Genomic DNA, 15,326 nt, shown 5'->3' with positions numbered 1-15,326 from the left:
TAGCCCGCCTGCGGCCGAGCATGCTACATTGATAGTTCAATGCTCGCCCCAACAACTTCACTAAAGATCAGACTATGTGCCTATAATATACATTCCAATAAGGTTTCCCTATTTTTTTCGGTAGTCAACATACTATAAATGTTATATATTAGAAAGTAGAGGATGTAAAGATGGTTTATCCCCCTCCAAGGCGTTCAACAACCAACTTGGTGGTAGGGTAATCCACTCAAAACGCTGGGGTGTTTGTAGATCTGTGGATCCACTTAATAGTTAATACAAAAGTAATCAAATGCTTGAATATAATCTAAGGCATCTGATAAGAGTCCAAAACTGTAGTTTTAACCCCTTAACCATCATACTTTTAGACCAATTATGTGAGTAATAATTAAGAGTTAATCGATTCGTGTTTTTATGCATTTCAGGGCTTCAAAGTCAATTATGTGCGAGAAATGTGTCACTTTAGCGAGATAAATGAGCAAAGGTCGGTTTCTTAAGGAGTTATCGCGATTAAAGGCCAAGATTCAAGAAGACAAAGCCTTTCTAAAAGCCCGGTCAAAATTTGAAAAAGTTGATGCGAAAACTTGACACAAAATCGTGAGAACTTAGAAGACCATATCTTTGGACTCAGACCTCGGAATTGGGCCTACCTTATGTCAAAACGACCGGCTCGGAAAGAGCTTTCCAATGGTCTAAACCTTGACCCAATCAGAGAAGCAGAAGTGGACGAAAAGTCTGTTTAAGCCAACTGCAGCTGAAGAGGCCTTTTTGGACTGAAAGAAGTGGGTTTTGGGCCTGATTCTCTGGCCCAAAACATGGCTCCAAGCCCATGCACGATTTTTGGATCTGGATGTATAAAAACCAAAGCTTCACTCTTTGTTAATGGTAGATAGTTAGACCTAGATTAAAGATTAGATTAGTAGCCTCCATTAATTAATTTTAGATCTAGTTTTCCTTAGATTTAATTAGTTTAATTTAATTAGTTTCATATCTTGTTTTTATTTAATTCCTTGAATGATTGTTTGTCATTTAATTAGATAAATAAAATAGTTATTATTATTCAATTTTGATTTTTGTCATTTACAATTTATTATATCTAATTTCAATTCTTGTTATCATTCAATTCTTAGTTATTAATTAGATTTCGATTATTGTTTAGTTAAATTTCATAAAGTTAGAATATTTGTAATATGTTGTATTCAATTTCAATGGAAAATGATGGTTTGATGAATCAAGGCTAAAACCTCCATTAGAGGGGTTAATGAAAACTTAGTTGTATAGTGTAGAAGCGTTGTAGAGTTTATTCCATTCTAGAAGGTCGTGTTTCGCCATGAGAATGAGTGGACGACCTCACATGCTAGTTATAATTGGTAGAAATGCCATGTTAATTAGGGATTAAAACGAGCAATTCTTACCGTAAGAGCGTAAGAATTGGATTACAAATGATCTATTCTAGGTGATTAAGTTGGATTCGAGGTGGATTCAATTCCCTCTAATTATTTATCTAGATTCAAGAACATTAGTATTTCCATATATTTCGTAGTGACATTCAACATATTGCTTTTCATATTGCATCGTAGTATAATTCCCCCTCGTAAAACTCTCATTAGACTTAAGACTGATTAATTAGATTAGAAAACATTTCATGCTAGAGAACTAGGAGTGGAACGAATTTGTTACTCCACTCTATTTCGATAGAATTGAGAGTAGGAAACTTTGATAAACATATAGGCTCATAAGATAGTTTTAGTTTACTTACGTTTTGAGTTCATCGTTCATTTCGTAGGTAGATTATTCATTTTTATCATTTATCAAATGGCGCCGCTGCCATCTTAGTTGCACTTTAGCATTGTTTTCATAGTAGAATTAGTCATTTTAACTCCCATTAAACCCACCCACCCTTGTTTGATTCATCGTGGTTGTCCATTTCGGCGTTGAAAAAGTTCCAAAAATATACATTGAGTAGCGACCGCGCCTATAAGGAGGCGGCGCTTTATACTCTGGACCCCGGCGCGCGACCAGCCCTCATACCCAGTAGCGACCGCCCCTCGGTTATTGGACCTCGAGCGACCAGCCTTCATACCAAAGCGCGACCAGCTTCACTTACTAGACTAGGGAGCGATCGCACCCTATATGCGCAGCACCCGCACCTAAGCAAAATTTTCCGGTTTTTCTACAGTTTGTTTTGAACCCGATTTTTAAGTTTTTCGGTGTTCTAACTTGTTGTTTTACGAACACGCGTAAACAAGACGCTATTCATAAGCGAAGCAGGGACATTTTATCGGTATTCCTTTCTTACACCTCGCGATCTCGGTTAGAGGTTTCTACTAGTATATCGAATTGTTTGGAGTGTTACATGTTTAGTTAAGTTCGACTTAGTCTTGCATGAGATTAAGGTCCGGTCGAAGAAAAACAACTAACGTAATTACACGTAACGTCAACAAACAAGTCTATCTAGTTTCCCACCCACTACACCTCTAGCTACTATTTCACACACACCACGATATTATGGATGAAGAAAGAGAGACTCCTCTCTCGACTTTTATAAAGCCTTGGCGATAGCCCTAAATCTTGCATCGTTCTAGCGGACCCGATGGGGATTTCCAAGATCCCCCAAATATATTTAATTTGTTACCCGTTTCCTTATCGGCACACGCGTAGTAGGATTGAACAAGTCCTTACAACATTCCACCATCCTACGGTTGGTGCGGAACAAATTAAATTGAGGGTATTCCCTTTCACCTTAGGCGATAAAGGCGGCATCTTGGTTAAGCTGCCTGGCCTAATTTACGTGGACTCGTAGGTCAAACTTGTTCAATTTGTTTATGGAACATTTTACCCACCCCTAAAAGCGGATGAAATGCTTTCCAAGATTCACTTCTTTTCGACGGAATCCTCATTAATCATTTTCGGAGGCTTGGAATCGTTTCACCGATCTCCTTATAGAGTGTCCACACCATCACCTAGCAAAAGACACATTAGTTAAATTGCCTTTTTTCAAAGGACTTCTACACCACCATAAAGAAGTCATAGACATAATGAATGGGGGTAGTTTCCTAAGTAAAAGGAGCCTCGAGAGGCATATAAATTTTTAGAAGATCGGACTAGCGCCAATAATAATTGGGGTAGTGACGATTACTCGCTCGCTAGTTCTTCTTCAACGATTAAGGCTACGGTATGTTTGAGGTTAAATCAGATCCCGAGCTTAAAACTCTAATTGAATCCCTCACAAAAAGGTAGAGGCCATTTACGTACAACAAAACCTATCCCCGTCATGAATGTAAATTCAAATCTATGTAGTTTCATTTGGAGTCATGAGCATCCCGAGCTCCCACCGCCCTATAGCCTATGAACATTCTTGTTCCATTAATAGTGAACATAACGCCCTTGGAGACAAAATCCCAACCGGTTGGAGAAATAACCAACAAGTCATACCTACGTGTCTGATACAATAATCAATATGTTAGGCCAACGACGCGGTTATAACCAAGCTCCACCACAACAAGGACGGGGATCGGGGTAATTATAATAATTATAACAACCAAAGCTAAACCTCGACAAGTCAAGCACAAGGTCAATGTAGTTATAATAATTATAATGCTAATAGAGGTATCGTTCCGGTAAATAATAACTATCACAATCCACCCATAAATAATCAACGCGAGATAGTTTTGAACACTGGCCTCTACAAGGTGTGGTTGCCAGTAGGCAGTGCTTTCTGTGGATTTGCTTTCATAGCGCGAGTTTGAGCATCCTGCGTGCCTCAGCATCATAAGCTTTTGCAGCTTCTTCAGCAGTGTTGAAGCTTCCAAGCCACACCCTGATACCTTTCCTGGGGTCCCTGATTTCTATTGCCCATCTCTCCCATAGACGTTGTATGATACCTCTGTAGTTTGTACTGATACTTCCTTTTCCTCTTTGCGGACTTCTCAGCACATCCATTAAATTCCACATTTTTCAAAGCAACAAATGTTTCTACAAAATGGAAAAAAAGCAAACGAATTCATATACCAGGTACCATTCTTACAAAACCACGGCTAGCCATAACAATGAAACCACCCATGACCCCTTTAGTTTTGGCCAACGAAAAACAACTATGCACAAAGGCCTTTAAGTTCATCTATTTCCAACCTTTCTATTCAATATAAACCCTAATTGAGAAGAAGGTAAAGGAATCTCTCTGTTGCCGTATGTTTTTTATAATTGAGAAGAAGAATATTTTGTTGATGAGTTTTGGGGTTTTGGGGTTTTCTCAAGAAGAACGTGTAATATAGAATTGGGTTTCCAATATTTAGCTTCCTTAAACAATTGGGTAGAAGCTGCCACAGGAGCTAAATATGGTGGAGAGAGAGAGAGAGAGGTTTTTCTTTTGCTATCAAATCAATTACAAAGTGTAGCATGGAATAAGCATAAGATTATTATTCTTAAATTTTACCATGTTGAAATCCCACTCAAATCGTATGCTTATATAAAAAATGATGTGATCAAATTAAAGAATAACATGCCATCTAACGGGTGCCAATACAATGTGGTAACTCATAATTTTATTTTTAGTAGCATATCTAGCACACTAAGGAGGATTGATGCAGAGAAATTGTTCAGCACTTCACATAGTGTTGTTACATTCCATATTGTCATCATTAAACACACAAAAACAAAGTAAAAATAAAGAACCCAAAATAGATGAGCAAGTAGTGGCATAGCGGTTTCAAAAATGTTTGCACCGTCCTCTAATCATCAAGCTAAAAATCCTAAACCTAAGCAGTAATTTGAACATCCCTATTCTACAGCTTAATTAGAAGACTTAACCAAAGAGTAACTTACCTCTGTCACCAAAAAAAAATGGTAGATGAGTTGAACTTGTGATAACTTTTTGCTAGTCTTTCTCATTTATTATGACATGAAAATGCAACCACACTTAAACATTGATAATCTCAAAGACGCCTGACTACCTAAAAAAAACCCATGTCATATATAATTAACGCTCTCTAGTAAAGCAACAATTCTAGCAAAGAAATGAGCCACTGGCAGAGCAAAAATCATATATTAAATATAATTGTCATGTAGCATATAGTATTTCTTGTCGCATACTTAGCAAAATTTCATGTTATCCCCGCAAGAATGCTTTGTAAAATTCATAAACAATTGGGAAGAAGCTGCCACAGGAACTAAATATGGTGGCGATGAGAGAGAGAGAGAGAGAGAGAGAGAGGTATGGAGGTTTTTCTTTTGCTATAAAATCAATTACAAAGTGTAGCATGGAATAAGCATAAGATTATTATTCTTAAATTTTACCATGTTGAAATCCCACTCAAATCGTATGCTTATATAAAAAATGATGTGATCAAATTAAAGAATAACATGCCATCTAACGGGTGCCAATACAATGTGGTAACCCATAATTTTATTTTTAGTAGCATATCTAGCACACTAAGGAGGAATGGAGGATTGATGCAGAGAAATTGTTCAACACTTCACATAGTGTTGTTACATTCAATACTGTCATCATTAAACACACATAAACAAAGTAAAAATAAAGAACCCAAAATGGATGAGCAAGTAGTGGCATAGCGGTTTCGAAAATGTTTGCAACGTCCTCTAATCACCAAGCTAAAAATCCTAAACCCAAGTAGTAATTTGAACATCCCTATTCTACAGCTTAATTAGAAGACTTAACCAAAGAGTAACTTACCTCTGTCACCAAAAAAAAATTGGTAGATGAGTTGAACTTGTGATAACTTCTTGCCAGTCTTCCTCATTTATTGTGACTTGAAAATGCAACCACACTTAAACATTGATAATCTCAAAGACGCCCAACTACCTAAAAAATACCCATGTCGTATATAACGCTCTCTAGTAAAGCAACAATTCTAGAAAAGAAACGAGTCACTGGTAGAGCAAAAATCATATATTAAATATAATTGTCATGTAGCATATAGCCTTTTTTTGTCGCATACTCAGCAAAATGTCATGTTATCCCCACTATAATGTTTTGTAAAATTCATAAATAGTTGGGTAGAAGCTGCCACAGGAGCTATGGTGGCGATGAGAGATGAGAGAGAGAGAGAGAGGTATGAAGGTTTTTCTTTTGCTATCAAATCAATTACAAAGTGTAGCATGAAATAAGCATAAGATTATTATTCTTAAATTTTACCATATTGAAATCCCACTCAAATCTTATGCTTATATAAAAAATGAAGTGATCAAATTAAAGAATAACATGCCATCTAACGGGTGACAATACAATGTGGTAACTCATAATTTTATTTTTAGTAGCATATCTAGCACACTAAGGAGGATTGATGCAGAGAAATTGTTCAGCGCTTCACATAGTGTTGTTACATTCAATACTGTCATCATTAAACACATATAAACAAAATAAAAATAAATAACCCAAAATAGATGAGCAAGTAGTGGCATATCGGTTTCGAAAATGTCTGCACCGTCCTCTAATCATCAAGCTAAAAATTCTAAACCCAATAAGTAATTTGAACATCCCTATTATACAGCTTAATTAGAAGACTTAACCAAAGAGTAACTTACCTCTGTCACAAAAAAAAAAAAAAAAATGGTAGATGAGTTGAACTTGTGGTAACTTCTTGCCAGGCTTCCTCAGTTATTGTGACTTGGAAATGCAACTACACTTAAACATTGATAATCACCCATGTCACTTGATTACATCAATTTACATAGAAAAAAGTAGTATAACAAAATTGACGATTACCAAAAGTTTTTAAAAAAACAGTATATCCCAACAACACATGTTTGAAAGTTCATAAACCTAATGCTTAGAATCAGTATTATGTATACAGTAACAGTAAGGTTGGATGTGTGATTGTACACCTACTCATATATTGGAGAAATATACCAATCTAGACAAAATATGGAGGAGATTTATATTAGTTTACAGGTTCCACAGCTTAGAAAGGAAGAATTGAGTCTTCTAGAAAGAAAGAACGTGACTGCCAGACTAAAATCTATAATTACTCATGTTAATAGTGATCCTTCTAACTAAAACTCCTCTAAAAAGAAGCCAGAGGCATACCATTCACAAAACCGTTGTATTCCATTACAGAATCATCACTTCTTGCATTAGTTCTATACTCGAACTCCATTGTATATGACATGCCAAAGCATCCACCCTGTTTAACTCCAATTCTCAGGCATAAATCTTCATTTTTATCAGATCTCATCTTATTCAAATGCTTTAGTGCACTTTCATTAAGTGAAATAGCGGGTGCAAGTGTGAGGAAAAATAATCATACCTTTAAGCCCCAAAATCAATGTCAAAGAAAGAAACTTTCATCTCCGTGTCTTCTTCAGTTCAACAATGGGCGTTTGAGTATTTAAAAAAGCATAAGGGACATATGTCGTTGTCTTTTCAGATTGGATATTCGTTTTGTTTCCTTTGAACATAAAAGTCGCTATTGAGAGATGGTGGTCTGAGAGAGAAAACTTTTTGCTGTGGTAGTGTTGGAGAGAGAAGGGGGTGGGAATGGAAGAAAGAATGAGTTTTGAGTAAGGAAAACCATTGATTCTCCAACTGGAATTTTGGGGGTTTTTTTTTCCTGTCAAAGTTGGGTTTTGATTTTGGGTTATTGTTACAGGCGAATTATTGAAAATAGGCAAAAATGGCGTGTATTTCATTTTTGTTTATGCTGAACTTGTATAAAAGCTGAGATGTCCCCCCTTAGAGGAAAAAAAGGGTTTTTTACTGGTCTTTAATTGATTGAAAAAAAATAAAAAATAAAAATTGAGCCAATTAGATCGCCTAGCCTGACTAATCAAATCCCTAGGGCCCGACTAGTATCCTAGACCACGTTTTTTGAACCGACTAAAAAGAAAAAACGCGTCTAAAAATTCTAAAATTGAAAAAAGGAAAAAGGATCTAATTCCTACTGTTAGCTTAAAACCAACGCGGAGAAAAAAAGAAACAATTTGACCCGATCCCGCAGACCGTACACACGGGTGGGTAGTTTAGTCATTAGCAAAAATAAAAATAATAAGAATCTTTAAATTGCCTTTTTATTCATTCTCCCATTCATTCCCCCAATCCTCAATTAACGCCCTCACCTCGCGAGAGAAAAGAAAATATTCTTCTTCTTCTTCTCTCTCTGTCCTTCCAAAGGTAATACAAATCCTTAGATCTGTTCTAATTTTATTTCGTGAATCAATTAAAGGTTAGATTTGTAATTTTGCAAATTGGCTTGATCTATTTGATTGTTTTGTATAGATCTATTATTATATTGAGATCTGACTTGTTGTTGAATTTTGTGGGGGGGGGATCTGTAGGGAATTTTGAAACATGGGGCTGACATTCACTAAGCTTTTTAGCCGGCTATTTGCCAAGAGAGAGATGCGTATTCTCATGGTAGGTCTCGATGCAGCTGGTAAAACTACTATCTTGTATAAGCTTAAGCTTGGAGAGATTGTTACAACTATTCCTACCATTGGTGAGTACTCATTTCGCTTTATTACTTAAAGATCTGGAAGTTAATATACAAAAAAATTATCTAATTCGTTGTGAAATTATTATTTTTGCAGGTTTCAATGTGGAGACTGTCGAATACAAGAACATCAGCTTCACTGTTTGGGATGTGGGGGGTCAGGACAAGGTATTGTTTCTACTTACTTCATATTACATTGCAAAAACATCATTAATCGGCGGAAGAGTCTTTACTCACCAATATATATGATCTTCGGCCTTGAAATGTGAAATGGAATACCCTTCTGGATGGATGACTGTATACAAAATACTGTTAGCTGATCAACTGATCCATATGGCAACAGAAGGAAAATCGAAGTCCTGTTTAGCTAATGTAATTTGGAGAGTAGCCCATCGTGGTTTTTAACTATAATAAGATTTACCATTTTTAATAGCATGCTAACTACTTTTATTATCCCCGTATATGTGTATTTACTTTGTACTTTTTCTCACGTGATAATAATTTTGCCTGTTTATCCTTTTATAGATTCGTCCATTGTGGAGGCACTATTTCCAGAACACCCAAGGTTTGATCTTTGTGGTGGATAGTAATGACAGGGATCGAGTTGTTGAGGCAAGGGATGAATTGCACAGGATGTTGAATGAGGTAAATCGCTTTCGCAGCCTACTTATATCATATGACTGCATAAAGACATTTTATTCTCACCGAAATATGTTGCTTTATATAGCCCACAAGTTTTGAAATATATTGCCTGGTCATGAAACCTGTTGCTACTATTTAGTTGCTTTTGTGAGGTGTTACTTAGTATTTTGAATTAGATGACCTGGTTCCTCTTTCTCGTAGTTTCTTTGCACTATTTGTCAAGGCTTTAGACAGTTTGTTGTTTGATAGTTGATCGTACGATCTCCGAAAAGTTGTAGTTTACTCGCACTATTTGTTAAGGCCTTAGACAGTTCATTGTTTGATAGTTGATCATGAGACCTCCTAAAACTTTTACTGCCTTGTCTTTTGTTTATTTTTGGAAGTCATGCTAATTTTTTTCATAGATTTTTATCTGTTTTGATTTTCTAACCAATAAATCAATCTCTAGACAAAACTTCTGCTTACACTCCTCTCTCACATACACACGTGTGACTCTGTAAAAGTTTACATGGAAATGATCTTTAAGACGAGGAGATTATCCTCACAAAAATTAATCTTAGGTTCATCATCACATGTACTTTGTTATGTCGCGTATGCAGGTGGTGAATGGAGATGTGGCATACACATGAATGTGTCACTGGTTAGACCATTGTTATGTATTTGTCTTTTTACTTGAAGTCCACTTCAGTTATAAGGTTCTCATTTTGTGGGAACTGTTCATTGTGTGGGAAAATTTAAGTAGGGTTGGTGGAAGAGTTTGGGTGGGATTGGAGATTGGAGCTCTCCAGTAGGAAAAGTTCCCACTAGAATCAACTCACCGATAGGATTTCAAATTTTCTTCTTATATATTCTTCTCTAAAAGTAGTGTGAGATTCATCTTAATGGTGGTTTGATTTTTTGATATAGAGAATCTTCTGATTTATTTTTGTTATAGTTTATACATAGAAGTCATTTCTACTCTGTAACCTTGTCAACCTTGTTCTCTTGTACTCTTAGTATGGAAATGAAGAACAACTTTCATTGATTGGTAAATCCACTTGTATCATTGTTTGTTTAAATTATCATGTAAACTGTTGTTAATCTACTAGAATCATCTAATGGTGTACAATGCACCAAATCTGATGTTGTACTAACTGGAATGATACGAAATGAATATCTGTTTTCAGGATGAGTTGCGAGATGCTGTGTTACTAGTATTTGCCAACAAACAAGATCTTCCTAATGCAATGAATGCTGCTGAGATAACTGATAAGCTTGGTCTTCATTCTCTCCGCCAACGCCACTGGTAAACTTTTGTTTTGTTGTTTAGATTATTTTGTATTATAATTGCTTTCTTTGTATTTTTTTTTTATTGTTGTCCACTAGATGGGCAATTGCAGATTGTACATAACTTATGTCAAAAGAGGTTTTCTTGAAGAGTCTAATCAACTCTAATCGATTTTATAGGTACATTCAGAGTACATGTGCAACCTCTGGGGAGGGCCTCTATGAGGGATTGGACTGGCTCTCCAACAATATTGCAAATAAGGCAAGTACTTGAAATGTTTCTTTCCTGAAACTAGTAAAGAAATAACTGTTCATTTTATGAACTAAATGATATTGTTGTTGTGTTGTACTTGTTTCATCTCTCTTTTGTATCTGGTTGCTAACTTGATCTTGTTTACAGGCTTGAGATAGGTGAGTGCATCATGGTGATGGATTTCTGGATGCAGGGGTGGATGTTATCTAGGTTTTTACAAGTCAAACTCATCATTGCCGTGATGATTACAAACTTGAAAGAGGATCATTTTCTTCAGACCTTTTGTTAATCCTGCTGTAATAGGAGAATGTGTTAATGTATTCTTACAAGCTTTCATATGGGTGATCGTACTCCTTTTAGCTGGCTCTGAAACTATTTAATGGTACATTTATATTTGAATGGGATTCTCTTATTGTTGATTTGCTTTTATTGTTCATTCATCATTGTTAGGATGATACTGTTATAATACTTGGGCCGACCATTCATTCTGCTCAACCGGTATCAACTGTTCAATTTACTTGGTTTCTTAATAAAATGGGCCTTCTTTGGAGAATTTGACAGTTTGAAACAAAGCAAAGTTTTCACCTTGATGTCAACCCTTGTGAAATTGAAATTAAAAGCTAGCAAGGGCTATGTGTTTGATCGTTCTTGAAAATTTTCTCAAGGAGTGTTTTTTCGTGGAAAAGTTTTCCATGAAAATCTACCCAATAAAATGTATCATTGGTTTGTACTAGGGTCAAGACTCAAGAGGTGACTTCGAATTTGGAAAATCAGAAAATTTTCGAAAATTTTGGAATCAACAAAATATTGAAGTAAATTATAAATTTGAATTATATAATCAAATTCTATTTTAGGATAATAATTTTTTATTCTGTTAATACATTAATTTAGGCCTTTAGGGTGTGAAGTAAATTATAAATTTGAATTATATAATCAATTTTTTTTTTAGGATAATCATTTTTTATCGTGTTAATACATTCATTTAGGGTGTGTTTGTTAACTGGTAAATGGGGGTGGGGTGGCTAATTGTATTTTCCCACTAGAAACACCATTTGCCAGTGTTTGGATGTATTTAAAGGCAATGGCAAATACTATTTAGAATTAGCCGGCAAATCAAATTTTCCCACTAGAAGTGGGAAAATAGAAAATACCTCCCCCCAAAGTTGGATTAGCCACTCGGTATTTTTTCACTAGTGCAGGAAAAATAGAAACACCTCTCCCTCTCGATCTCTCTTCTCTTTTTCTCACTACCACCTCTCTCGCTCGATCAACTTGCTCTCTTCTCATGTATTCTCTCTCGCTCTCATCTCTCTTATCTCTTTCTCTCTCAAACTATCGGTCTCTTTTTCTCTCTCTCAATCTCTCTCTCTCTCAAACTCTCGGTCTATCTTTCTCTCAATCTCTCTGCCTCATATTTTTCCACTATAAATTTTTGCAAACAAACACTGGCAAATTGAAAATTTTTCACTAGAGATTTGTCTGGCAAATCTATAGTAGGAAAATACTGACAAATCTTATATTTTCCCACTAGAAATTTGCTAGTTAACAAACACACCTTTAGCAATCATTTTGAATGTATTAATTCAGTAAACAACTTAGACCTTTTAACATGTTCATTCAGCAAGTTTTTTCTTTACGTTAATGTATTAATTCAGTAAATACGAAGATGGAAAAAATTGAGACACGTACTAGAATGACAATATTAATTTTGTCAAGTTGTGAGAAAGACAATGTTCTATTTCTCTACGATTTTTATTTGGTTTGTTAATTATATGTAGTTTTAATTTAGTAATTATATGAAATAGACTGCTATATGTTAAAAATTCGGAAATTAATCATAATTTGGATCAGATTTTGAAAACACATCCAATTCCGACCCAATTATTTTTCAGAAAAATCGGATATCAAAATTTCGGATATCTTCATTGCCAAATTCGGAAAAATATTGGATCGGAATTCAGAAAAATTTGGCACCCGGTGACTTTGAAGGACAAAACAGACGAAAAAACCACTCTCTAAACAAAAAAAAAATTCATAATCACTCACAAGGACCGGGATGTGGAAAGTTCAAGTTTACCCTTCACCATCAAATGGGTCACTAGCTCCTTCGTACACCCGAAAATGACAATGATTCATCATCTCGACCCGTTTCCACAACTCGTCCATTCGACGACGATAATTTTCAGGGGATGAATCTTTATAAACAATATAAGTAATAGGAACCATTATAGTCGAATCATGATTGGAAGAAACAAAATATCGAATTTCTCCACTACTCAAATCTGCAAAAGCTCCACTGACGTGGTCATCATCATCATGACGAAGTGGCTTTCTTAATTTACGAGCGGATTCCACAGCTTTATGCACATTCTCTTCCCAAGTATTATTCTGATTACCAACAAGTAATGCACCAATGACATTGAATCCCCGTAAGAGTAAAGATTGAATGTCGTTTGTTTATTCGGAATAATCAGGATTGTTTGAGGATTGAAAGTGAAGACATTTGAAGGTGGAGAAAGAATTATTGAATCAGATTATTGATGAGGTGGATGAGTTCAAGATTGAGTTTTATAGGGAGAAGACTGCTAACGTTGAGACAAACAAATCTAATAACAAGGAATGATTACCTGAGTTAGAATTTTCCATGAACATGGAGCTAAACTTGTTCTGCTTCTTGTAAGTTGTGTTGAAGAATTATTAGCATGATCTTTGAAGTTGTAAGCTAAAATGTATACAAAAAGTTACAATTGTTGCTTACTAGATTTGCTATTTAGTTTGTGTACGTTGTTGACTCTTCTGGTTGTGTTTATGTGATTGTGTGAATAAATAATATTGGAGAAGGAAGTCAAGAATAGAAGTAAAATTACACCTATTGGACTATAAAAAATCAATGTTCATACCTCAACAACATTAGTAATGATTAGTGAGAACACCTATTCGACTATGAATAATGATTGTTCATACCTCAACAACATGAGGAATGATCAGTGAGGACATCTATTGGACTATGAACAATCATTTTTCATACCCTTATTAAGCTTTAAACAAACATTGTTCATACCCATACTCAACTATGAACAATGATTGTTCATACCTCAACAACATGAAAATGATTAGTGAGGACACCTATTGAACTATGAACAATCATTATTCATATCCTTATTGAACTATGAACAAATATTGTTCATACTCGAGTATGAACAATGTTTGTTCATACCTCAACAACATGAGGAATGATCAGTGAGGACACCTATTGGACTATGAACAATCATTGTTCATACTCTTATTGGATTATGAACAAACATTGTTCATAATGATTGAACAATCATTGTTCATAGTCGAATATGAATGAACAATCATTTTTTCATACCTCAACAACATGAGGAATGATCAGTGAGGACACCTATTGATCTATGAACAATCAATGTTTGTATCCCTATTCGACTATGAACAATAATTGTTCATACCTCAACAACATGAGGAATGATTAGTGAGGACAGTTATTGGACTATGAACAATCATTATTCATACCCCTATTCGACTATGGACAATGATTGTTCATATCTCAATGACATGAGGAATGATCAATGAGGACACTTATTGGACTATGAACAAAAATTGTTCATACCCCTATTCGACTATGAGCAATGATTGTTCATACCTCAACAACATGAGGAATGCTCAGTGAGAACACCTATTGGACTATGAACAATCATTGTTCATACTCTTATTGGACTATGGACAAACATTGTTCATACTTAACAATCATTGTTCATACCCATATTCGACTAACAATCATTGTTCATACCCCTATTCGACTATGAACAATGATTGTTCATACCTCAACAACATGAGGAATGATTAGTGAGGACACCTATTGGACTATGAACAATCATTGTTTATACTCTTATTGGATTATGAACAAACATTGTTCATACTGATTGAACAATCATTGTTCATAGTCAAATAGGAATGAACAATCATTTTTCATACTTCAACAACATGAGGAAGGATAAGTGAGGACACCTATTGGACTATGAACAATCATTGTTCATACCTCAACAACATGAGAAATTATCAATGAGAACACCCTTCCACGCAGTTGCTATGGCTTTGGACCTTCCTCCTTTTCAGCCAGACATTCCCATTCAATACATGATAGAAAACAACTTTAATGGCTATTTTTGGGAAAATTTTGTCTCCCGTTATGGCGATGGCCTTGCCCAAGTCATTGAACGTGTAGAAGTTGGCCGATGGCTAGACAACACTATTCCACTAGCCAGTATGATCATGAATGTTGGAACTACCATGTTATTTATTCTTCTGAACATCATGGGGGATTGACATTTTTCCACTGCCTCAAAATCAGCTTGTAAGACGTTCCATGCCCTGGCCCAGCAACATACCACCTTCGACATAACAGACCTAGTAATTGAGAACCTTAAGAGGGCTCGGTCTTTTCGGCAGCACTATATCACTTTGCCAGTTACAATATGCAGGATAATGATGACGTACTTCCCACAGTTTGCGGGCACGTTTCATGACTGGGTAAAGGTAGACTTTATGTGTCCAACAAACAAGATAATTCATTTTTTGCGATTCGGTATGGCGATAGCCCGCGAGGTATCTAAAGAAAGTTCGTTGCTTCCACGATGGCGATAAAATGATAGCTCATCTGGACACTTCAAGGAAGAGGAAGTGGAGCGAAGTCTGGAAGGCTA

The 15,326-nt window shown here is 35.7% G+C and overlaps 1 protein-coding gene and 2 long non-coding RNA genes across 6 annotated transcripts; 1 reads left to right on the top strand and 2 right to left on the bottom strand.

Moving 5' to 3' along the window:
- Positions 1–3,834: 3,834 nt before the first annotated feature.
- Positions 3,835–7,834, bottom strand: LOC147497574 (uncharacterized). Of its 3 annotated transcripts, XR_015195175.1 has the most exons (4): positions 7,043–7,834; positions 5,690–5,818; positions 4,822–4,949; positions 3,835–3,972 (listed from the first exon to the last, which is right to left on the bottom strand). It is a non-coding gene; the product is annotated as an uncharacterized LOC147497574 (long non-coding RNA). The 3 variants fall into 3 exon arrangements; XR_015195173.1 differs by having other exon boundaries at positions 4,822–5,818; XR_015195174.1 differs by lacking the exon at positions 4,822–4,949 and having other exon boundaries at positions 3,837–3,972.
- Positions 7,835–7,919: 85 nt separating this feature from the next.
- LOC147497573 (ADP-ribosylation factor 2-like) lies at positions 7,920–11,024 on the top strand. 2 transcript variants are annotated; one of them, XM_086560011.1, is made up of 7 exons: positions 7,920–8,125; positions 8,290–8,450; positions 8,542–8,612; positions 8,970–9,089; positions 10,253–10,371; positions 10,533–10,614; positions 10,753–11,024. In XM_086560011.1, exons 2-7 carry the CDS (start codon positions 8,303–8,305, stop codon positions 10,756–10,758), a joined length of 546 nt encoding a protein of 181 aa, XP_086416137.1. In that variant the 5' UTR covers positions 7,920–8,125; positions 8,290–8,302; the 3' UTR covers positions 10,759–11,024. The 2 variants fall into 2 exon arrangements, with proteins under 2 accessions (XP_086416137.1, XP_086416138.1); XM_086560012.1 differs by having other exon boundaries at positions 8,034–8,177.
- A 1,397-nt stretch (positions 11,025–12,421) lies between these two features.
- Positions 12,422–13,669, bottom strand: LOC147497572 (uncharacterized). The gene is made up of 2 exons (XR_015195176.1): positions 13,233–13,669; positions 12,422–12,993 (listed from the first exon to the last, which is right to left on the bottom strand). It is a non-coding gene; the product is annotated as an uncharacterized LOC147497572 (long non-coding RNA).
- Between the last annotated feature and the right edge of the window lie 1,657 nt (positions 13,670–15,326).

The sequence above is a fragment of the Coptis chinensis genome, chromosome 5 (genome assembly GCF_015680905.1).
Source record: "Coptis chinensis isolate HL-2020 chromosome 5, ASM1568090v1, whole genome shotgun sequence".
In the NCBI taxonomy this organism is placed as follows: domain Eukaryota; kingdom Viridiplantae; phylum Streptophyta; class Magnoliopsida; order Ranunculales; family Ranunculaceae; genus Coptis; species Coptis chinensis.
The sequence above is the reverse complement of the archived record's forward strand: the minus strand, read 5'-3'. Positions and strand labels throughout refer to the sequence as shown.

Excerpts from the sequence above, each read along its gene's own strand:
- LOC147497573 (XM_086560011.1), top strand. The coding sequence starts at position 8,303 with ATGGGGCTGACATTCACTAAGCTTTTTAGCCGGCTATTTGCCAAGAGA. Across the intron at positions 8,613-8,969 it reads ATGTGGGGGGTCAGGACAAG|ATTCGTCCATTGTGGAGGCA; the intron begins GTATTGTTTCTA and ends ATCCTTTTATAG. Across the intron at positions 9,090-10,252 it reads TGCACAGGATGTTGAATGAG|GATGAGTTGCGAGATGCTGT; the intron begins GTAAATCGCTTT and ends ATCTGTTTTCAG.